Source organism: Falco punctatus (assembly GCF_963210335.1).
Source record: "Falco punctatus genome assembly, chromosome: 1".
Classification (NCBI taxonomy): Eukaryota; Metazoa; Chordata; class Aves; order Falconiformes; family Falconidae; genus Falco; species Falco punctatus.
In genome coordinates this window covers 45960101-45982058 of record NC_137580.1, presented here as the reverse complement: position 1 = coordinate 45982058, position 21958 = coordinate 45960101, and the positions used below count along the sequence as shown (strand labels likewise).

Genomic DNA, 21958 nt, shown 5'->3' with positions numbered 1-21958 from the left:
AGTAAATTGAGAGGAAAAGAGTTAATGGAATTCTATTAGCTCTGTTACTGCATTGTGTAAATACTTTTAGCTGTGTTGTAGTTGACCTAAGGTCGAAGCTGCAGTTGTTTGCACCATTTCGATGTCATATGAGATGAACTGTTAATTATTACTGCAGCTTAACTGTCTTCTGCTTGGAATGGTAAGCCAGATGGGTAGTATGTAAAATCCCTTTTTTTCCTTCCCCCCCCCCGGCTTTTTTCACTTTTTTAATTTCTTGGTTTTAGAAGTACAGAACCCTCAGGCAGTTCCCAGGAATGGTTCTGCAAAGACGAGGATGTTTCTGGCTCCTTTGTATTTGACGAAAAGCAGAAAAACGAGTGTGAAGATGAATGCAGACAGACTGACCACGCACTGGAGAGGTATGAGATAACTTATATGGTTAACTTACTGAAACAATTCAATACACGTTGATGCTGTCAGGAATGATGTTTTGTAGGAAACATTTAACAAGGGAGGGCAGTTAATGCTCAGCTTTGGAGTTTGGCACTTTTGCTTTTGAATGTAATCCACACTGGTATGGAGTGCTAAATGTGGAAAAATATCAGCATTACAGAACTGCATGATTAACAGTGGCAAAAGGGAGTGTTTTTTCAGCTTCTGTGGTTATACAATGGGGTAGTGACATTTCTTCAACTACTGTTGCCAAATGCTGAAAGTAGGATGGATACCTTTTTCAGAAACAAGAGTGACCATCATTAATTAACAGTATTATACCTGTGTGCAGAACAGCAGGGAGACTTAACAGTGCAGCACCTCATGCACTTCCCTGTTTACTGAGATACCTTGATCTGGGGCATGTGCATGGAGCTGAAAATGGTCCTGCTTCCAGGTTTCTTCTGCGATTGTGGCTGGGTTCACTTGCTGGAATACAGTGGAGTGGTTACCAAAATTTGAGCCATTTTCTCTGTTCTTCTGTTGTGACTGAGGAGTGATACCTCAAAAAAAGTCTTCCTGTGTAGCATGTACTGTTATTTTGCAGGACTCTGATAAGCATTTAAACACAAATGAGAAATGTTGAGTGTGTGATTTGTCTTATTTTTGTAGTCCCTGTTCTCCAGATTCTTCTCCAGTCTGGAAACGCAGAAAAAGAAACAATTCTGACTCCTCTGGGGTTTCACAGAGCAAAAAACATTATGTGCATATGTGCCACACACTGGAAAGGTATGAAATTATTTTCCATATGGCGATTCATTAATACTATGAACTGACTTTTGGAATATGGCTAGTATTTATCCCTCCGTTTCTTAATAGCTTTACTTTTATCTAAATGTGTGTGCAATTTAATGGGGAAGGAAAATCATGCCAGATAATTGCGTTGTATGATAGCAAATATTTGCAGTGACCCTTTGCAAAAGTGAAGAAACTTTGGTGTTAGAATGCACAAAATAGCACAGTCTAGTGTGTAGATTTAGGCAAAACTAATGTGCTGTTGCTTTCTCGTGGAACTTGGTTTCTGCTTCAGAGGTTGTAATTCTGAACTTTTTAGGCATCTGCCGTAGTTATTTCTTGTACCTCTTATGTGCACTGTATTCTGCTTTTTGGCTTGCAGAGTGTGTACAAGTTGATGAATGTTATGGTAAGGGAATAAGCCCAGTGTTCATTGCAAATCTGTCAGCAAATACTGAACTTGCTGCCTATTTAATTCTCACCGTATTGCCTCCTTTGCTACAGGTATTACAGAGAATACGTATCCATGAAGGAATGTGAAAGAAACTTTGTGTGTGTTAGTTAAGCTTTTCCCTGCCTTTATGAAAGATGGTATGGGTAGATGGAAGAAAAGGGTAGAGTTTTTCAGGCTACGTCTTCATTTGAAGTTGTTCAGGAATTAAACTACTCCTCTAGCAATTGGTCTTTATCATATTTCCTTTTCTTTCCTTTCCTAGCTGCTTCACAAGAAGTCTTCTTATAAATGAGAACTGATAGGCTATGTAGAGGAGAGCATAGTTTAATTATACAAAGTTTTGTCAGAACCCCAGGAAAAGTGGAACAATTATTTACGTTTTTGGGGATTTAGTAGACTTTTCACACTAAGTTTAGTTTATACAGGCGTGGGTTTTTTTCTCTCTACTTAGTCCCCTTACCTTCAGAAGAATTTAGAGGAACTGTGTTGCAAAGGTCCATGGTTTCAGACCTTTTCACTTTCTTTCTAGTCTTACTGAATCAGGATGTCAGGAAGCTTTTTCAAAGTGCTCAGAGTGGGAAGCCTTTGGTGAAAATAACGAAGTAATGACAGTACAGCATGGTATAGAAATAACAAGGTAAATACCGTAGTCATCATGATTTCCTGTCTATTGCTTGTGCTGTGAAGTTGTCCTTTGCTTTTTATCTTTCTTTTCTTTCACTGTTTAATACCACTGGTTTTTTTCTTCTTCCATTTCTTCCAACATGCGGTGTGTTTGGTTGTTATTTGTATTTACTTGGCTTTTTCCAGTCTGATTCTCCATCTGCTGCTTCTGCCATTAAGTAATGCTGGAAAACGGTGAGCCCCTTTCACCCTCTTTGTATTATGGAAAGCAATGGCATTTTACAGAATTGGTCCCCATGGTTGTTTCTAGCCTCTCACTTGCACAGCCTAGGAGCTGAAAGCTTCCTCTCTGCCTCCTTAGAGGTTAAGATGTTTTGTGCTGATAATGATAGTTGTTTGTTTTTATGCAGTGACCCGATTCCAGCTAGCTGTTCTTCAGGATGGAACAATCAGAAACAGAAAAAAACTAACTTCTTTCTGCCTGACAGCAAAATTTGCAGAGATACAGACTGCAGGCTGGAGAGGTATAAAATGCAACTCATCGATCAGGGGCTTTTCTTTCCGTATTAAGTTAGAAACATAGTTGCTTTATTGCTGTATTTCAATCCAAGCTTTTCTTATAAACATAGATTATTTTTTTTAACTATTCTTCTTAGGGATGTGTTGGCCAGTATTTATATGTTTTGTGGTAATATTATGTCCTTAATGTTCTCGTGTTATGGTCTGTATTAGAGTAAATAGCAGGTTGTAGCTGTATTTAGTATAAAAGTTTACCATATTAAAACAAATTGGTCTTTGGGTTTTGTTTTTTTTCATTTGTAGGCTTAAACTTTGTAGCAGTTTATTGGAAGGACATCAGCCAGAATACCCTGAAAGGGGATGGGGAAGTGCAAGTGCTGAAGGTAGAATAATGAGGAAAAAAATTTAAATACCAAGGTGAGCTCATGCTGACTACTTATTTTACCTGGTTTTTTCGGTAGCCAATATACAGGTGTCATTCTACAGAATCCAACTGTTCAGTTCAAGCAGCCCAGTTTCTCTTTTTATTCCTGTATTGTATTAGTATCTTATCACTTCTGATTGCATTTAATGCAGCAACTTAAAGATCTAATACTTCGGACTCGGTAAATTGAAACATTTACCTGTTCAGCCAGAAAATTTTTATCATTGTGTTATCACCCGAATGATAACGAGTCAGGTTTTTAAATTATTTCAGTAGCGGCTTTGTTGCCTTTTAATATTTTTGTGATGAAATCACAACTTTGCATTTGCAGCAGTAGATTTCAATGAAAATTTTCTCTTGGACTGTAGATTCTTTTAGTGCATTAATAGGATGGGTAGTAATCTTGAGTTAAAATAGCTTTTATTAGCAAATAGCCTTTTGTATGACTTGATTGTCTTTGATCTACATTCAGTGCAGGCTCTGAAATGTTATGGACTAGGATGTAAATACCTGTTTAATAGTGATGTGGGAATATTTTGCATAGTAAAATATATGGCATTAAATATACAGCACAGTATTAATTTTAGACTATGTAGATTTTGAATTCTAGCAATACGAGGAAAAGGCAGGTAGAGTAAAAAATTGTGCTAATGATATTTTTATATTTACTTTATTAATTTTTAATTTAAACTCTTTGAGCATGAATAAGACAATACGGATTCACTTTAGAAAAGTGCTAATTCAATATTTGAAAATATTTAGTCTCTCTTTGTATATAGAAGTATCGAAGAAGGACTTTCTCCTGTGCCAGAAAATGATTTGAAGAAAAGGGTTATAGTCATGAGATCAGCAGATCAAGTCTTGGAAAACTGATGCAGTCGCATAAAATCTGTACTGAAAAAGCAAGAGATTTACAGTCAGCATATGTGCAATCAACGTAAGGTGAAATGTGCAGGTAAAAGAAGCATGCCTTTGTACATCATAGTTAAGAGAGCCTTTCTGATCTTCTGTATAATTGATATTTAGCTGCTTTGCAGTTGTCTTTGTAAATAAGGCTCTATTACGGAATATATATATTCAGTGGGTTCGTAATCACTCATTCTAATTGAAAAAATCTTTGTGACATGTAAAATGTAGAAAGTGAATTAAATAGCTTCTCTGTGGAGCAACACATGGGTTTCCTGGGGATGCAAAGATCAGTATTTAAGAGACACTGCCTTTAACCATGAGTTTTAGGTGTGATGAGCTCTAACTCTCAATTGGCAGAACGTCAGCTGTGGCAGGTAAAAGTTGCTTGCAAACCAGATAGTGGTTTACATGGTAGAATTCCATACCGCCTGCCTTTTTGCTAAAAGAAAACTTCTGTCTTAAATGGGAAAAACAGAAGTGGCTGTTTTGAAGCCCAGTTAAATGTCTGTAAGTTCGAATGTATGTGGTTGCTTTTGAAAGGAAAAAACCTTAGTCAGTAGGACACTTACGATATAGCAGAAATGTGTTAATTAGAATTGAGATAAAAATGTATTTTATGAATTAATAATGACATTTATGTGAAAAATTATGCAAGGGATTGGGAAAGATAGGCTGAGCTGCTTCATTTGCTCTGACAAATACTTTAGGAGTATAGAGTATGTAGTATTCTCTATGTTTTTCCAATAACTTATGTTCGCAAAGTGTTCATACTATCTGTAACTCTTTCTTCAGTATTGACAATATAGGTTTGTCTTTTATACTGTGTTTTAAGCTCACCATATGCAGCGCTGTGTTTCATTTACTGTTACTATAACACTGCAGCTTAAAATAGTAAATGTTTTGCTCTTAATGACTAGATAGATTGTATTTATAAAATGCTGTTATCTACCTTTTTGTTTAGGTTTCTCCAGTTCTTTAAGGATAGTTTTCTGCAAGCTCTGCCTCAAGTGTAAAACTTCAGGTTTCACTAAGCCTGTGCTACAATGGATGTTCCTTAAAGCTTTTGCAAGAACGTTTCTGCTGTACCTGTGTTGGCAGATGACATGTGCATCGTTATAAAGGCTGTTTCAGTTGATGGATCCTGCTGTTGCCATTTGGAGATCGTGCTACTTAGCATGCTAATGTTACGCTGGTGAATTGGTCCAATATTGAGTCAATCTGCAGAATGCCACCCTTTAAACAAAGGAGTTAAACTCTGTTTCTTTTACTGGACCAGAATTGTAACATCCAACCTGAAGAACTGCTTCAAAAGAATGTACATAATTGTAACCTTTCTCCAGTTAAACTGTTCTTAGCTTTTGGATTGGTTGCTCATCCATTTGGCCTTATTTACTGTTCTCTGAGATAAGATATATTAAGCTCGAATTTGTCTGTGCCTAGTGAGAGAAGAGAGAGCAAGGGCAGATGGTTTATCAAAATCTGATCCCTCTCTTTAAGGGGGTAAGTGACTGTATGAACAGCAACACAGTGTAAATACCTGGATTTTGCTTTTATGTTATTGCATCCTGACCTGAAGAGACAATCTACTGCTAAGGGTATTAAGAGGATGAGTTCAGTGCCTGCTGTTCCTACAGGAATTGGAGGTGAGCAGCAGCATTTGCAGGTTTGGAGCTGCTTCTGGGCGTGGGCTGTCTGGGCTGAGGGTGGTGATGGTGTTGAGATAGGCTCTCCTTTGTTTTACTCTTCTAGCACTGTGATCAGAAGGTCAAAGTGAGGGCTGTGGCTACAGTAGAATTTAGACCAGATTCATGTGCCAGTTACAAGAATTTTTTACAGCCCTTGTGGCATTTTGTGTGTCATGTACTGGGGTACAAATGCCTGGTAGAGCTGGGAATTGTCTCTCTGTAGGAGTTTCTTTTTTTTTTTTTTTTTTTTTTCCTTTGCAAGACCACTGCAGAACTATGTCAGGCCTAGGGATGGCACACAATGGCCTTGTTGTGGGGCTGGCAGTGTACCCAAGGGCCAAAAACCTATTGTGCTGCTGATGTGGGAGTAAGCTGCTTCCCCAGAAACTACTCCCAGTCCCTTCTAAAACATGATTTCCTAGCATGCTCGGGCATAGCGTTCAGTAGTGTCCCAGCACAAGGGTGGCTCAGTCACACACCACAGAGCACTCAAGTGTGTGTATAGTAGGAACACAGTTGTACAGCAGTTTTTTAAGAAGTAATACTTAGAACCTTGTTGTTCCAGCCTGCATGCTTTCATGTGATTTATGGTGATTGTAAATACGGGAATGTGTTAAATTTTTGGCATTTTGTCTTTATGCAGAAGAATTAAAGACTTTAACTTTAAAGATCCCTATTAGTCTGCTTTTGCTGTTATGTTGTCAGAGTTTCATTACAAAAGGAGCATGTGGGTTCAGTTGTCTTTTGTTTGTTTGTTTGTTTTATGGTGTTTTGAGTTATTTGTAGCCCTTGCTAAAAGGGGGAAGGAGGACTCTTCAGAGATGAAAACAAACTCTTAAAGGGAGTTCACAATTTGAGTTGTGTCCAACCCTTCATTTTTTATTTTGACATCTAGTCATGAACTTACTTAGTGCGTTGTAACCTAGTGGAAGGGAGCAGCTGAAGCCCCAGCACTCATTCTGCCATGAGAAAGGTGTCCTGGAGAAGATGGAGCAGTTGGGTAAGAGTAATAGGCTGTCATGGAATACTTAAGGTCAGCTGTCAGAGCCCTTAAACTTTTGCCTATGATGGATAGGTCCTGCAGTGGATATATGGACACAAATCCATAGGATTTGTAATTCAGCAGTCCTTAAAAGATCTTTTATTTCTCAGTTGAAGATACTTAGACTAGAAATAGAATATAATCATTTTGCCTGTGGCAGTTAAATTTTGGGCAGATTTATTCCCTAATCCAGGTTCTGTATGCTTGGCCAAGCTATGGTAGCACAAGGAAAGGAATGAAACTGAGATAGGTTTGAGGTCTGCTAAAGTCATTCTTGCAGTGCTGCCACTGGATGTAGGACCATCCTAATGTCTTCTAATTAGTAACAGTAACCTCATCAGTCTGAGCAGAGCAGTTAAAACTGGAATGCGGACAGTCCACTAATTTGTTTATCCAAGGCTGTTTGGCATAAGAGTTTACAACTGAGGTAGGCAAAGCTGAAGTCTGGTAGTCCATCTCCAGTTTGTACTTGCTAGCCTTCCATAAATTTTACCTATTTTAATTAAATCCACTTTGCATATATCTGTGCTCAGTTTGCAATTAAGCCAAAATAAACACTGAACTTGAACGGCCAGGTTTAAATTTCTTCAAAGAAGTGACATGTATCTCCTGTTGGTGTGCTTCCACTGGGAGAATCTCCTTACAGATGATACGTTATCTGTGCTTATAGAAACAGTCCTTCACCAGCAGTTCTGCTATGCCATTGGTTATGCATACTTGTGGTGTGAAAGTGTTTTCTTTGAAGGAATTTCTTTGCTGACAAGGACAGAAAGATGCAAGGCAGCTGTAATCCCTAAGCTGTGTTACAGCAGGCAGTTCTGCTGGATAAACTGAATTTAACTTGTACACAGTGTTGTGCTAGAAGTACTGTGTGGCCTCTAGGCTGGAGCTATCTGTCTGGCTCACTTGGATGTGTTCAGGTAAACGTGCAGTTCAAGACTTCTTATCTCAGGGCAAGAGTTTGTATGTGTTTTGAACCTATGCTGTACTTAAGGCATGTCCTTGGTTCAGGAACACAGTTCTGTTTTTCATAGCGGTGTGTGGGAAAGAAAAGGTGCTAGCATAGCAGACTTTCCTGCAGGAGCATGGGTGTTTATGCAGATGCCACACAGGAGATGCATGCGTTTGTATGGTTATGGTAAGGCCAGGTAAAGGGAAAGGAACTTCCAAGGTAAATCCTTTACATTGTACTATTTAGTGTTTTACTGAGCATAGAGCCAGCCTGACTGTTACTGCCCAGAGGCAAGCATTTTGGAGACATCCTACAACAGAGATCTCTGAGGACATTAAGTACAGGAACTGTGTACAGCCTCTGAGGAAAAACTGAGGAGTTGATGGAAAGTGAACACAGTTTCCCCTTACCTCCTCTCAAAATACCACTGATTTCAGCTAGGAGCACTAAAGTATGTAGTCATTCCAACCAAAAGGCATTAAACAACTAAAACACTGTTTCCAAATAGATACTTAGCAGGAGTCTGACATATGCATCATGAGAATGCAGATGCAGTTTGTAGAAGTGAAACATTTGAATTCTGTGAATTCACAAATGGGTGGGAAGTGTAAAACCATTGAAGAGTCAAGCGAAGTAATGCAAGATAACTCAATACAAAGCAAGCCAACTGCTGAGATTTCAAACAGTTTTAATTTCTAAAAGCTATTGCAAATTATGTCTGAAGACTCTTGGTCTGGCCTGGTGCAGTTCCCAAGGCAGGCTAGCAGGAAGCAGTCGTCTTCCCACTGCTGAAGTTGTTAGTTTTGCTGGGAAGTTGGTGTGAGTGTCTTGTGTGTACTCATCCCTCTGTTGCTTTGCAAAAAGGAAAAAAACAAAAACCAGCCAGGTGGTTGAATAGTATTTGTGCCTTTTTGGAAAAAAGTAATGTGAGTTTTTCCCACTTCTAACAAGACAATGTACAACGAGCTTTCTGAATTCACTGTGAAGAGGGTCTTTCGTACATCTGAGGAATCCTGAGCTTCACTGAGCAGGTGCTTTCTCTTGGCTTTCAAGACCACATATATAATACAGCAGTGGTCTCTGGTAGAAGAAAATTCAGCAGTTTTTACTGGGCTGATCTGAGACCCTTATCTGACCTCTACCTTCCTTGCTTTGGTCTTATGCCCAGAGTTAAAAGCAGCTGTCGATACTGTACTGTATGGGTTTGCACAGCCTTGAAGAAAGCCTCTTTTTATACCTGCAAAAGGGGTAAGGAAGGCTGTGTGGTTATTCACTACACTTCAGCTGGGATGTTCCTGTAGGCCATTCAGTTCAAATCTGAAAAAGATGAATCGGGAAACAAAGAAAATGTGTTCCTGAAACTACTCGAGGTTTGAGTCTAGAGACCTGGAATTAATGGGAGTATGTGGTGAAGAAAAGGCAGAAAGACCTAAGGTATGTATTGCTTATTTGCAGGTGCTGTTCCTCTAACAGCTGTCTTAATTACTTAAATAATATGGGTCTAGAGGAACGTATTTGTTTCTGCTGCAGTTATGCTGTTCAGGTAATTCCTTATTCCTAGCACGTGAAGGTATGTACTGCCACCCACTCTGCCTGGTGACTGTTCTTTCTACTCAACTTGTGGACCAGAAGAGTTCCAATTCTATATAAATGATAACCAGAAACACCAGTCAGAGTAGCAGGTATCTTTCATTTCTGTAAATAATTGCATAAGCTGTGTAGTTTGTGAAACCATGCAGTAGAGAGATGCAAATTCTCCCTCTCAACGTATGCTTCAACCCTGCTAGTATGCGTGAAAAAAAATCAAAACAAAACACCAGCTGTCAATGTGTGCTCAGAAACTCTCCAAAAAATGTTGCTGGGCTTTGGTAGTTTCTTTTTTGTGTTAAGCTGTTCAAACAAACCCAAACAAACCAACTTCTTTTTGCTACTTCTGCCATTCATTTGACGCATTCCATTGCCGATCTTGCGAGTATTACTCAAATACAGCCTTTCATAGTAATGAATATCACCCAGGTTCGTCAGAAGACATGTTTTATGCTTTAATCTGTAAAACACCTACTCCAGGGCTGCTTTGCACGTGCTCAGTTGACTATTAAATTTTCCATTGCTGCTCTTCAAGTCTTAGAGTGAGAGAGCAGAGATTGAGAACTGCACTGGTTGTTGCAACCTTGCTAAACAAATAAGCAAGTTAAAACAACAAAAAATCTTGATTGCACTTTTTAAAGTAGTCTCGTATCCTTAAATATCATCAGAAGTATTTTGGACTACGGCCACATCAGCACTAGAAAGCTTTACTGGTGAAACCTGCAGAATTTTTGTATTGTTTTCAGAGCTCAGTAACTTAGACTGAATCCATGCATTTATGAGCTAGATTCAGTATGAACCTATAACTGCGTTTCTGACAAGTAACCAGAGCCCAGGTTCGCTGGCTTTCTGCTACCTGCGAGAGAAAGCATGTAGCAAAAATGTAGACAAGCAAACCATGTATGATCCTGAAGAAAGCTTGCTAAAACTAAGTTTAAAATCCTATTTTCTGTATCCTGTTACCATGACTGTAATACTGCTCTGGTTTTGGTTTGTTGTGGGTTTTTTTGGTTTTGGGGTTTTTTTTAACTTTTGTTATCATAGTTGTACAGTGGTAATTTTTAAAATTTTTTTTAAAAAAAGGCAGTGAACACGGATAGTGATAAGTTAATTGTATGCTGCATGCAGTAACCAAATACTATGAAGAGGCAAGCTGGGCCAGTGCAACAGATGATTGGGTTCATGACGTGGCTAGCAGAAACCATGTTATTAGAATTAATGCAAAATTGTGCCAGCTTATATGGCAAGTTAGAGCTAATATGGCCATAGGTGACAGTAGCTCTTAGCCTGTAATTCTTAAGAACTTATATTTTGACAGCAGAAAAATTATGACCAGAAAAATTAGGATGAATGAGTATTACCTGAGTGTGCTGCGAAGAAAGGGATTTAATGAAATGGGCTAGTTATTGTTAGAGTGGGGGAAAAAAGGATGACTGTCCCCACTGCAGGCTTTCTCCTCTCGTGTGTTGCTCCTGTGAACTGCAGCAGTAGGCGGCACCTTTTTGTAACTTTAAAGGTCAGTTGGGGTGTCGTGATGGGGATTGTTGTGGTATACTGAAAACAGACTGAGCATTGGGACAGGCTTCCCAGGGACATGGTGGAGACACCATCCCCATCCCTGGGGGTATTTAAAAGCTGTGTAGATGCGGCGCTTAGGGATGTGGTGTAGTGGTGGGCTTGGCAGTGCTGGATTAATGGGTGGACTTGATGATTTTACAGGCCTTTTCCAACCTAAATGATTCTGTGACCCTAAGGCCAGAAGAGGAAAATGCTGCCCGGTTTGTGTGCATCTCTCTGTGAAGTGTTCCAACAGCCTTCAGTCCACAAGGGCTTGCAAAGGCGTTTTTACTGACAGCTGTGCTTGTGTTCTGCCGTAGGCCTTCTCCAAGTTGTTCCCAAGTGACCGTTGCACTCTGTCTGTATGTACCAGATCCCACAGATAACAGGATCTCACTCTGTGTCTGCCACTAAAAACACCTGGAAACTCCACTTCCTAAAGCATAGCAATGTTGTGCCATTATCCAACCTTAATCAATATTGATATGAAATATTTTTAATGTTATGTTATGGAATATAAATTTGCCATAACAGCCTCCCACAGGGTTGCAATGCCACGCGCTCTCCATGGATTACAGAGCCGATGACTGCGACCCTTCACCTTTAAACCACGGGACACTCTCTTTTTCCTTTTGTTTGGGCTGTTTTTGACGTTTACCGGGGCGGGTGGTCGCGGTGGGGGTCCCGCCGTTCGCCCCGGCCCCGCCCCGCAGCAAGCGCGCGCCAAAACCGCGCGCCGCTGCGCTTGATTCTCCCGCCAACACGCCCCGGGGCGGGGCCGGGGCGGGCCGCAGGGCGCGGACTAAACCATTACCCTAGGCGGGGGGGTGTAGGGTGGTGGGCGCCCTCAGAGACGCGTGGGCCGCGACGTGGGAGCGGGTTTGCTTCGCGCCCAGCGGCCGGCTCGGCTGGGCGGGGAGGTGGCGCGGGCTGGCCGCTGCGCTTTCCCTCTTCTCCCCCTCGTCCGCCCCGCGCACCTGTCCTCATGGAGCGGCCGGCGCAGGCGCCCCGCGGGCAGGCGGGGCGGGCGGCGTCAGTCCGCGCTGGCGGGAGATGCGAAGGGGCTGAGCGGGAAGACAGGCTGCTCTTCTCTCCCGTGCCGCTCGCCCGCAGCCTGCGCCGGTCCCTCGCCGCCCGGTTCTCCCTCCAGCCTTCCTGAGGACACTCCGTGTCATGTCCTTCCGCCAGAGGAGCCCGCACGGCGACACCGAGAGCAGGTGGGGCGGCGGTACCATTGCTCACCCCTTGCCCTTCTGCCCCCCCCCCCCGCCCCGGCGCGGAGCAGCGGGCGGCGGCGAGCGGCCCTCGCTCCCCGTCCGCCGGGCGGGCCCGGCGCCGAGGGGCGCGGGAACGGCGGCCCGCGCTCACCTGCGTGAGGCATGGGCGGTTGCGTGGCCGCCGGCCGGGGTCCGCCACGTTCGGCCGCCCCTCGCCGAGGTGCGGGTCCCTCAGGGAAAGCGAAGCCGGGCCGCCGCTGTCCGCCAGGGCGGGCTGTGAGGGGCAGGCTGCGGGGCAGGCAGCGGCCCGGTTGCCTGGGGTGGGAGAGCCTCCTTCTGAGGGGCTCTCCAGGCCCCAGTTGTGTCGCTGAGCTTGGCTGGGTGAGGTAAAATTAGTAAATAAACTATGGTGCTGCCTGCATGCGATGAGGTTTCCCAGAGGTTAGTAAAATAAAGCCACCTGGCATGCTCACGTCGTCTTCGCTTTTCTGCTGCCAGCCCTCAGCCTCCGCCTCGCTGGTCCCAAGGAAGGAAACGTGGTGCGGATGGGAAGCGGAGAAAGCAGAATGAGCCCGATTCATCCGTTTTTGAGGAAGAAAAGTACAGACCTGACAGCAGACTGAACAGGTAGCTACCGCTTGCAAAAGAAACTACTCTCTGCCATTTTGTGTATCAGGAGCTGTTGAATTGACTGTTGTACTCTGTTTTTCAAGCCTTGTCTGTTTGTAGATCACTCATCATGAACAGCTGGTCTTAAAGGAGGGAAAAAGAACCTAGTGCAGTGTGCTTATATCTTGGAGTCACTTCTTAAGAACGAACATTTTTCATTCTTATGTCTTTAGTTATATTCTTCGTCATTTTCGGTTCTATTTCACACTTTTTTTATTGCTATTTACCATGATGCAATAACTGCACAAACTAATTATGTTTGTGGATGTAGGTTGTACATACTGTTGCATTAAAATTAAACAAGACAACAAATTAAAAATTCAAGTCTTAAAAGTCAGGTGCCTTCGTGTTTCTGGAAGCAGTACAGACCATCTTGGGAAGTTTTGTCTAAGTATGTTGGCACATGTGTGGTGGGGTCCACTTCTGAGGTCACTCACTCTTCATACTGCTGCTCACTGCCTTCCTTACCATTTCCCAGCACAAGTAAACTTCAGTTTAGCGAAAGTATCTTATTTTATCTCAGTTTTCATGTCTGAGCTGTTTATGCCATGGTCCTTTTAATCCCTTTTATTAGTGCATGGGAGTTGTGGCCTGCAGCCCAATTGATTGAATCTAGATAGATTTCTAATCTAAAAAAGATGGGTTTCGCCCTCTAACTCCCCATTTTTCTTTGCTGAGAATAAGCAGGGAAGGCACTGGTTAATGGCTCAAATTACAGTATTTAGTGTAAATGAAATTCATTTCAGGACCTGTGTCCTTCATCAGTTTCAACCAAAATAAGCAGTGCGTTTTTGTGTCTTCTATTGTTGAACTGAACAGGCATACTTTTTGGTTTAGTTTGGATTCGACTTTGATTGAAGTTGTTCGCGTCCTGCACTAAAACTACTTCTTATTTATGCTAATTCAACATTGTCAAAATAAAATTTTAAAATGGGAAGGGGATCGAGATGGAGGCAGGGTGGTTATGGCCTTGTTTTTCTGCCCCTCTGGCAGAGTTTGAGCACCATTTGCAGTCCTAGCACAGCACCAGAGCTTCTTACTGAGCATGAAATAGCATGTGGGGATGAGAGGCTTTAGAAAGATGGCTAAGCCTAGTATGTCTGACACCAGAGCAAATTAATCAAGAGAAAAAGCTGTAGACCCTTCCATGTTCTCCCTAATTCTCTGTATACGCAGCACAGGTTCAGAATCAAACAAATATGAAAAAGTATGACGCATTTTTGAGGACAAAGCTCAGATGGTGAGACTAACAGAGTACTTCTGGGATTGCACTGTTCTCTGCCATGGGAGAGCTGTAACTGAACGTGACCTGCATTTTCTTCAAAGTTAGAAATCAATATACACAAATGTTAAAAATCCTTGGAGCTTGAACAGATATTTGGAGAGGGACCTGTACTGTTTGCTATGGATTTTTAATTTTTCTGAGGTCATAACTGGGTTTAATCTAAAAAGAACTTTTAGTTTGAAGTTACTAAAAGCTTAAAAGTGTAGTGCGAGCCACTTGCTGAGCTGGGAGCAGGGAGGCAGTTGGAACTGGTTTTAGCACAGATGCATCTAATTCCCTGACTTCAAGGCACTTATTTACACAGAGTCCTGGTAAGTCTCCAGAGCATTTCCAGGTCTACTGAAAAAGCTCTAGTCTGTAGGATACAGTTTTGAGTTTGTACTTTAGGAAAATTGATCATCAAGGGGAAAAACTGGAAAGCATACTTAATAATCTGAATGCAAGCTATTGTTGATGCTGGGAAGGGATATAAGTTTATTCCCCTGCAACAGTCTGAATCTGATTGTGATGCTAATGGGCTGCAATGAAGTTGTTAAATACCAGTTTGCAAAGTCGTAACAAATTTTGGTTTGCTAGCTAAAAATAGATGGCTTTTCTTGTGCCTTTGCCTTCTCTACTAAGTATATTTTCACATGCAGAAACTCTTGGTGCTATTGTGTAATTTTAATTAATTAGTTGTACAATTTAATTCTGTGTTCTAACTTTTGTCTCATATAGCTAGTGAGTCTGCGATCATGAAGAAAAAAATATTCATTAGATCGTTTAGTGGAATGAAAATAAATGAATAAATAAGTGAAGTTGATATTTCACATACTGTTTTGTGAAGGATACCAGCTTAAAGTTATTGAAAGTGTAGGCTAGGTTACATGCTGCAGTGGTATGTTTCTATAGATATCTACATAAACTTTTTAAGAATAAAAAACTCCAAACCTAAACCAGACAGCTTCAAGGTAGAACTCTAAACTGATGCTTAACTTTATAATGATGACATTTTAATTCAACATAAAATTTTTACAGCCATTGTGAATACTATAAATTAATATATTAAATAGCTATTGAGTTGGGGGTGGGAAATTAAAAAAAAAATAAATTCAATTTTAATGTAGAGTTGGGTTTTTTTCTAGTTTTACAACACCAGAAGGCCCTGGACCCCTTTCCCGGAGTTCAGACTGGGGAACTGCAGTCGAAGAAGATGAAATGAGGACCAGTGTTAACAAAGAAATTGCCAGGTATTCATGGGTGTTTAAGATGAAGTGGGGAAAGGAGGGGAAACGGTAGTTGTCTTGCAGAATCTGTATTGACTTTTATTTTCAGCTTCACCACTGCAGTAAAATAAGACCAGCCTTAGCTTCTTGTCTGGTGCTTTTAGGTCAGCTTTGACTTAAGTCCTGCAGGAATAATGTAATGTACTCTCTGTAGAGTTGATGTGTATCATTAAGTATCTCCCTTTTGGAAGAAGCCTTTCCTGAATCTCTTGGATTCGATTACCTTGCGTGTTATTTCACTAATTACTGTTTTTGCTTATCATTGCTATAAAAAGATTTTTAGGGAAAAGACTTGGGAAAAGAAAGTCCTCAGATTATTTTTTTCTTTTTAGTGGGAAACTGAAGCATCCAGTCCATAGTGGAAAGACTTTTACAGTGTCTGGGTTGACTTTAAGACTGCTGCTTAGTTGAGAAGTGGAATCAACTGTGAGCTATGACAGTGCAGCCTTACATGTTATCTCTGTGTATATGTATTTTTAATACTGATTTGAACTCTTACAGATATAGAAGAAAACTTCTGATAAATGAATTTACAAGAGAAAGGAAGTCCTCCTCTGGAAGGTAGGATAAATTTCTAGCTTAGCTGAGGAAAATCCTGAAACAGATCTGAATTTTCACATGTACCATATTGCTTCTGAAAATGCTTGTTTTGAAGTAGTTCATTTTAAGCCCCAACATCATAGTTTAGTAACATTCAAAGCATTCATTTGAAAAGTTTTAACATGTTTATAATCTTTTACACGTGAGTTTGAGCGGTGCTTGTTTTCTAGTAGTCCCAAATCGATGATGTTTTTTCTTTAGTTCTGATTCAAAAGAGTCCACTGTGACAGTAGAACTTGAGACAGATGAAGTGGTTTTGATGAGAAGACAAAAACAGATAAACTACGGAAAAAACACAATCGCCTATGATAGATACATTAAAGAAGTTCCTAGGTAAGCTGCTTGAGTTTCTGGAAAAGTAATGTTCGATTGTAAGCCATACCTGTTCTTTATAAGAATATTAACATACTGGACTTGGTATTTGAGACACATGCAAATAGGAGGCATCTACAAATTAAACTTTCCAAGACATTTTTTAATTGATAAGTCATACTAACAATCAAATGAAATGTGGATTTTTTTGTTTGACTAGTCAGTACATGAAGAATATCCCTTCAGGCTTTCCCATGCTGCAGAAATGGAAGTGAAAGTATTTTTTGTTGTGCTCATCAACTAGAGGAAATGAAACTGCTTTTTGCAGTCAACTTTCTAATTAGTAAAAGAAAACACAAAATAGACTACAGTTGCTCCTAAGTTTGAAATGAGGTTTTCAGACCTATGATTGATATGCCTTTTTTAAAATTTTATTTTACTTTATTTCATTTGACTCAAAGACAGAAAACCTAATAATTTTATCATACAGCTGACATTCACCTGAGTGCTGGAACTGTGTGGTAGTCTTTTCTCATAAATGATATAATCCAGAATTTGCTGTGTTGTAATGAATCTGCGTAGCCTGCAGTCAGTCTTAGCATTTAAAATTAAATGTTAAGTATGTGAAAAACACTAATGAATTTTTTGTGTCCAATATCTGAATAGATGCCATCGTATACCAGGAGTTCATCCCAGAACTCCAAATAAATTTAAGAAGTACAGCCGTAGGTCATGGGACCAGCAAATTAAACTATGGAAAGTTGCATTGCATTCCTGGGATCCGCCTACTGAAGAAGGATGTGATCTGCAAGAAATGTATGTATACAGTATTCAAGATACCTTTATAGAAATTAATATATAAAATGTGATGTTAAAGAACCAACCAAACAAAAAAACCAGCATAGCCCTTTTTGAAACAAGTCAGTGATTACTGAATGTTTTCATTAGTTACTTGTCCACACTTAGTGCTATTTCAGTTCCTCCTCGGTCAAAATATCTAAGAGCTTTCTGGACCTAGCTGGAGGGATTAAACTTACGCAGTATCCTTGCAAGGGTGTACATATATATATCCCTTACTTTTTTAATGTATATCCACTTGGTGAAATCAGAAAAGAAAATACCACACCATTGAGGCAAGCTGATTCTTTCAGAGCAGTCTGCAGACTTATCTGTGGTCAAGCAGTGCTGAAGGGTTCTCACTAGTTGACAGATCTCATGAATATTGAGCTTGGACCAGTACAGTGTACAAGAACCTGCCTTCGTAGCCTCACTTGCTAGTTCAAGAAAAGTGGTATAAATGCTTTTTGAGCAGACAGGAGGAAAGAAGTACTTGTAAAATCATTGCAAAATACCATTAAATTAAAAGCGTGGCCACACATTATTCACAGTCCAAGCTACTATGGTATTCTGCTCTAAAAGATGTAGAATAATGTGACTAGTTATTTTCCTCTATAGAAAGCAATAAAGCTAATCAGGGAACATCTGAAATAAAACTGGGACTACAGAATAAAGGGGACACAGGTGTAAATTTATTCCTCAGGAAACAGTTTTGTGGTAATAAACTACTGTTGTTTTCCATAACGGTGCTGATATTAAAACCAAAATGGAGCAATGGGATCTAAAAGCAAAAGCTTATTTTTAGCTTCCTTATAATAGATGAGATGGGAGTTGGTATTTCAGCCTGAACCCTACTGTATACATTGGTCTAGAAATACTAGTCTTGTCTTCAGATGCTGGGGTCTAGTTCTGTGTATAGTAGGTGTTAAATCTTAGGTTTCAAAACAAGTTGATGAAAACCTTATTTGGAAAAAGAATTTCCTGGCTCTTTCATAACATTCGTCATCATTTGTGTTGGGGCATTGTTTGAGTGTTGGGTGTTTTTCTTTGACAGGTTGCAGTATTCAATCTCGAGAATTTAATTTAGTCTTTGGCATTTTGGTTGTATTGAGTTGACCTGTTTGGTCTCTGCAGTTTGCATTGCAGTTTGTCCCTAAAATCTCTGCACGTCTCTGTTCTTGTGTGGCTATCATTTTCAGAACTGCACCTACTACTGAAAAAAAATAATTTGTTTTAAGCTGTATTGTTTTTTAATTATTTTACAGTAGTCCTGTTGACCTTGGTGAGATGGAGACAGAATCTGTTGGAAGTAATTCTACTGAATCTCAAACGAGCTGTCAAGATAATGATGTAAGCATATCTGTCATTTACATAAATATTTGTCAATAATTGGTCTGTAAAGAATTACATCCAGAGTAGCCATAATACACGAGAAATTCCATAATCCGCTGTGTTTAGGGACTGTTCATAAAGCTGATCAATCTTCAAATTCAGACACTTTCTCAGCTATAGCCAATATTCATCTGTAGTCTGAGTCCAGAGAATTAGAACTTAAGTTACCATCTCAAATGACAAGTGTCTCATTTTTTCATAGCCTGCAAAAGAAAATGTATCTGTTCAAAGCATGTTGGTTATGGACTGTGATGTACAGTGGAAATACATCTTATTTTAACATTAGATATTGCAATCTAAAGTAGTAATTTTCTCGGCATACTCAGGCTTTTTGAAGTAGGCTCCTTTTATATCCAGAAAGCGTTTAGTACAGTTGAGCAGTGAACTTCAGTAAAGATGTAGTAATGGCTTTGTTACTGGATTTGTTTCTCTGGTGAATACTGAATCTGTATAATGTTTCACTGTATGCATATATAGAGCCTTAAAACATTTGCAGGAAATCTTAGAATGTGGTTGAATGGGCAGAAGCCTTCATTTAACTCTCTGATCTTAGACTAGCCTTGGGTTTTGTATGGCCTTTAAAGTGTTTGTAAGCCTCTGTTACCAGGTGGTCTAAATGAATTACAGGAGTGAAATGAATTACAGCATAACTAAACCTGTATTTAACTGCTAATTAACTGCTTTGTATTCCAGGATACCTGTGCTGGCATTGTCACCAAAGTCAGACATGTTGATTATCAAGCAGAAGGTGAATTTGACTTGGAAGTGTGTTTAAGTGAGCCACTTAAAGATTTTGATACTGTGAGTTAAATAGTGTTGTGCAAGCTGTTTTAGAGGAAGTTTATTTTAAAATTTGAAAAGTTAGCTTGAATCATAAACTGTTAAGAGTAAGAAAGCTTAAGCAAAGTTGAAGACTGTTCTCTGTTGTGGTTGGTCTACATAATCTCTGAAAAAAACTTATGTAAAAATACAATTAAGTTGTGTGACTTCTGTTTACCTTTTAATTTATGTATATGAGATTTTTTTAATGAAAGCTTCTAATAATAAAACTAGCCAAAGGCAGTGCTGTCTTCAAGTAATTAAAATTAGTTCAGCAAGATTTTACTGATACCCTTCCCCCACCCCTGCCATTGTGTCCAAAATTTCAGTTGTCCACCTGCAGACCAAGAGCAAAGGGAGATATTTTTGAGCATCTGTATGTTACCTTGCTTTTTCATCTGGCTCTTCTACAAAGATCTGACTTGAAGTAATATGAGTGGTAACTAAACTATACTGCTCATTATTACCAGTAAACTCACTCCTGCAATAATTTACTGTAAGATTAACTGCCTCACCTTTTAGAAAAATAATTTCTTTATTTGCAAAAATGTTTCAAAAACAATTGGGAAATGAAATACTTTCAAGAAATTGGAATTCAATATGGTATAGCCTAGGCGATAACGCTTTAAGAAGCAGTAGCCTGAATTTGAAATTTGTAAATAGTCAGGAGTCATTTGTTAATACAGTCAAGAAAACAATGTCTAGGGAAAGTGCTTGTTTCTTCTATTTTTCTGATTTTTAAATGTAAAACTGTTGTAAATGATAACGCTGTACAGATTTTCTGCTGAAAGCAGTCAGTGTTTCTTTTGCTTTTGTATGAGTTGTTGTTGGAAAATAAATCGAATTGCATTTACTTACAACTCTTCTACTTCATTTCCTACTAGTGATGTTCCATGGATAACAAAATGCAGGAAAATCCTGAAAGCCATGGATCTAAGACTGATACCAATACTAGGCTAGGAGATGTGTGTGTTAGCGCCGTGCTTTAACTTAAGGAGACCTTAAAAGCTGTTTATTTGTGTACAGGCCACTGGAGTGAGTTTAAAACTTGGTTATAATGGGTAAGCCTGTTGTTGACCTTTTGCAGACTCCTCAGAAGCGGTTTAGTTTAGTAGATGCCTGTTAGCTGGTTACCAAGTTCTGTTCTCTAGTAAAACTGCTAGAATAGCTAGATGGGCCCTTCAGTCTTGTTTACAGGACCTTTTTTTAAAGTCACTGTACCTGGTTTTATCTCTAAAATGGGATTTCTGCGTGTTGGTGTTACGACACTGTCAGGCTCAGTGGAGACACTAAACTTTTCAACTCAAGTGAGTACTCTAACTGTAAGCAATACTACTAGATATCCAGTTTGCTAGGCACTCTTGAATTAAATTTGGTAGCTTGATCTGATGGGGAAACTTAAAAGAGGAAGCAGTGGCATTGGGATAAGGTTGGAGCTACACTCGGGTGTTAAGGGGACAGCCTTCCTAGGATGTGTTTTTTTCCAGAAAAGGCAGCAAAGTGATAGTTCATCTTGCTCACTACCTGGAGTAAACCCTCTCTGCCCTCCCCAGACTGCTTTTCTCATGGTACATTTTCTGACCACGCTGTCTCTGGTTGTTCTTAAGTGGTTTTGTTGTGTAATGCCTGATTGTAGCTTCAGCCGCAATTTGCTTTGGAACTTTTTTATTGAAGGGGATATAGGAAAAGTGGTCTTAATGTCAAGCCAAATTCTTCTATGTCTAACTAGAATCACTTGATCCCTTTACTTAAGGCTTTTATATAATGTCTAAAAGGGGTTTAAACACGACTTTCCAGGTAGCACACTAACTTCTGAGTGTTTCTGGTTTTGACCTTGATGATAGGCCTGACAGACAATTGCATATGAAGCTACTTGGGAACACTTTCAAGTCATGGCTACTTACTGTTAGGTTTCTTTAATGGTTAATACATCTAATTTGAGTCAGCCACTTAAAGCTTAATGCAGTTACGTCTCTGTGCCACTTGATCATTAGTAATTGATGGTACTAGACTTTTATAAGGGAGGTTTTTTAGAATGTGTGTTACTTCTGAATGTTTTAAAGGTTAGTAATGAGTAATGTGAAGCCATGTTCTTTGGAATCTGTACTGGAGGAGGAAATGTAGGAGTCTGTAAGATTTAGGTGTGGGGGAATGTGGGGAAGACATTGTGAAGAACCCCAATACTATGCAGTATAGAAAGGTACTAGGCAAACAACTGAGACTAGTACTTTTCTGTTACAATGGAACATAGAACAAATATTTCTACTTTGGCAAATGTGTTGCTTTTAAGTTTCTGCAGAGTAACTTCTAAGTGGTTAGTCCATAAACTCATGTCTATTTGAGACAAATCCAACTAACCTGCTACTACTCAGCTAAGATTTTCAGCATAGGCCTTGGGGTGTGATCATCTTGCTCTCAGCATTGCATGCAGTCTGCCCTGTTGCATTGCACTTGCATACATGACATCCCTGTTGTTGCTTTTCACTGTGCTGCACTCAGTTCCATCTGTGTTCCATCCTTCCATCTTTCAGAGCTATGCTGTGTCACTTCTGCTTCAGGGTGTAAGGTCCTGTGTTACTGTTCCTTTTATGTGCTAATTT

General features: G+C 39.9%; 2 protein-coding genes across 4 annotated transcripts in view; both read left to right on the top strand.

Annotated features, from left to right (window-relative positions):
- The window catches only part of TMEM129 (transmembrane protein 129, E3 ubiquitin ligase), a 33888-nt gene extending 27388 nt beyond the window's left edge, over positions 1-6500 (top strand). The window contains exons 6-12 of one of the 3 annotated variants that reach the window (XR_013924065.1): positions 270-401; positions 1087-1203; positions 2193-2300; positions 2698-2811; positions 3110-3223; positions 3993-4185; positions 5101-6500. The gene's annotated coding sequence lies outside the window, so the exon portion shown is untranslated. Of the gene's footprint in view, positions 1-266; positions 402-1086; positions 1204-2192; positions 2301-2697; positions 2812-3109; positions 3224-3992; positions 4186-5100 lie in introns of all 3 variants that reach the window. The other 2 variants (XR_013924066.1, XR_013924067.1) reach the window with 2 other exon arrangements.
- Positions 6501-6629: 129 nt separating this feature from the next.
- On the top strand, positions 6630-20218 carry SLBP (stem-loop histone mRNA binding protein). The gene is made up of 8 exons (XM_080366963.1): positions 6630-12179; positions 12678-12806; positions 15258-15362; positions 15900-15959; positions 16200-16331; positions 16977-17126; positions 18413-18497; positions 19233-20218. Exons 1-8 carry the CDS (start codon positions 12136-12138, stop codon positions 19347-19349), a joined length of 822 nt encoding a protein of 273 aa, XP_080223089.1. The 5' UTR covers positions 6630-12135; the 3' UTR covers positions 19350-20218.
- The last annotated feature ends 1740 nt before the right edge of the window (positions 20219-21958 follow it).